This window comes from Cariama cristata, unplaced genomic scaffold (assembly GCF_000690535.1).
Source record: "Cariama cristata isolate BGI_N322 unplaced genomic scaffold, ASM69053v1 scaffold13699, whole genome shotgun sequence".
NCBI lineage: Eukaryota > Metazoa > Chordata > Aves > Cariamiformes > Cariamidae > Cariama > Cariama cristata.
In genome coordinates this window covers 1-1502 of record NW_009637504.1, presented here as the reverse complement: position 1 = coordinate 1502, position 1502 = coordinate 1, and the positions used below count along the sequence as shown (strand labels likewise).

Sequence of the window (1502 nt, the reverse complement as noted above, 5' to 3'; positions counted from 1 at the left end):
TGCGCAAGATGAGGAGGCGTGGGGTGCGGGGGCGAATCTTAAAAAGAAACACATCCCCAAATCTCTACATCATCTTGAAAACTTTTTGTTAAAAATTAGAAACTGGGAAGGGCAAAAATCCTTTTATTTTTCCTTTGCCTCTGAAGAAAGGGGATACATAGAATAAAAACTCAGAAAAAAGCCACAGCAGGCAGTTTTTCTCCCCAAAGACTGTATCTCAAACAGTAATTTGTTTCCCAGTTTACATGCCTGCTTCTTGGAGTGATTGGTACCCTGCTAATTTGTGTTCTGTTCTCTTTTTGCAGCGTTCAGTGTTGGGGTAATAAAGTTTGCTTTAACTAAACAAAGCACGAACACTTGCCAATCCACTGTAATTAAAGCCCAGAATAAAAATTACCAAGCAAGGAGTGATTTAATTGCCAGATAATTATTTCCACATCCAGCCTAGGCTCACGCAGTCATTTTCTCCAGCTTCTTTTCCTACTTTACCTCGAGGGCTCATTAGAGTTGCGTCCACTGCCTTCCCTCCATCCCCGCATCTGGCTTCGTCGAAGGGCAGGCACTGCTCTCCAGTCCCTGCTACCACTTCAGAGTTACCAGCTAGGTCTTTCGTGCCAGCGAGGGACTTGACTTTGTATATCCGTCGGCTATTGGTGTCCGATACGTACAGTGAGCCTGAAACAGGGTCCACGGCCAGATAGTATTTATGAGCGGGATTGTTGCTTTAGAGAAAAAGAAAGCATAAAACAGAAACAGCTGAGCAGTCTAGAAACTTCACAGGCTTTCAGAGCTTGGATACCCGTCAAGCACAGAGAGATCTGGAAAGAAAGTCTGACACCTTCACACAGAGGTGGGGTCTGAAGGACTACCGTCTGAGGACCTAACTTGACTAGGGCCTGGTCAGTGCTTCAGAAGGATTGTAATTTTAAACCTCATTCATCCTGCTACAACAAACCTTGTGCAGCAGAGCCCAATAAACCAAAGCTGCACAGCAGACTTTCCTCTTGATCTTTTCAGTCCTTTAGATCTGCTCCAGATCAATTCTCTCTGGCCTATCTCTACCTCTTGCCCCTGCTTCCCACCACCTTGTTTAACTTGCCTTGAAAGCAGAAGCCATAGGAGTAAGATCAAAGAATCAGCTTCTGAGTTACTTATACTATGCCACAAGATTTGTGAGGTCTTGCATAAATAGGAGGTAGAGAAATAACAAATATTATTCCTATAGCAAATTTGTTCTAATTCATTCTTAACAAGAATCTTGTTTATGGCAGATGAAGTTGGGTAATATAACTAAAACCAGAGACCCCAAGTGTCTGACTTTAACTCCAAACCTTCTGTTATTGAGAAACTGGTCCTCAGTTTGTGATTAGAATGGGTGCTCATATGGAAAGCTACTTCTCTTCTGAAATATATGTTTTTTGACAGCTTGTCACATTTTGGAAGTACTTTAGCAAATCATTTGCAAATTGAGAAATGTCCATCTTTGCGAGATATATATATAT

The 1502-nt window shown here is 42.1% G+C and overlaps 1 protein-coding gene across 1 annotated transcript in view; it reads right to left on the bottom strand.

Annotated features, from left to right (window-relative positions):
• The window catches only part of LOC104167946 (teneurin-2), a gene marked incomplete at its 5' end in the record, with an annotated part of 26029 nt that extends 25307 nt beyond the window's left edge, over window positions 1-722 (bottom strand). The window contains one exon of the mRNA XM_009708356.1: window positions 490-722. Coding sequence (XP_009706658.1) covers window positions 490-722 — 233 coding nt within the window. The remainder of the gene's footprint in view (window positions 1-489) is intronic.
• Window positions 723-1502: the final 780 nt, after the last annotated feature.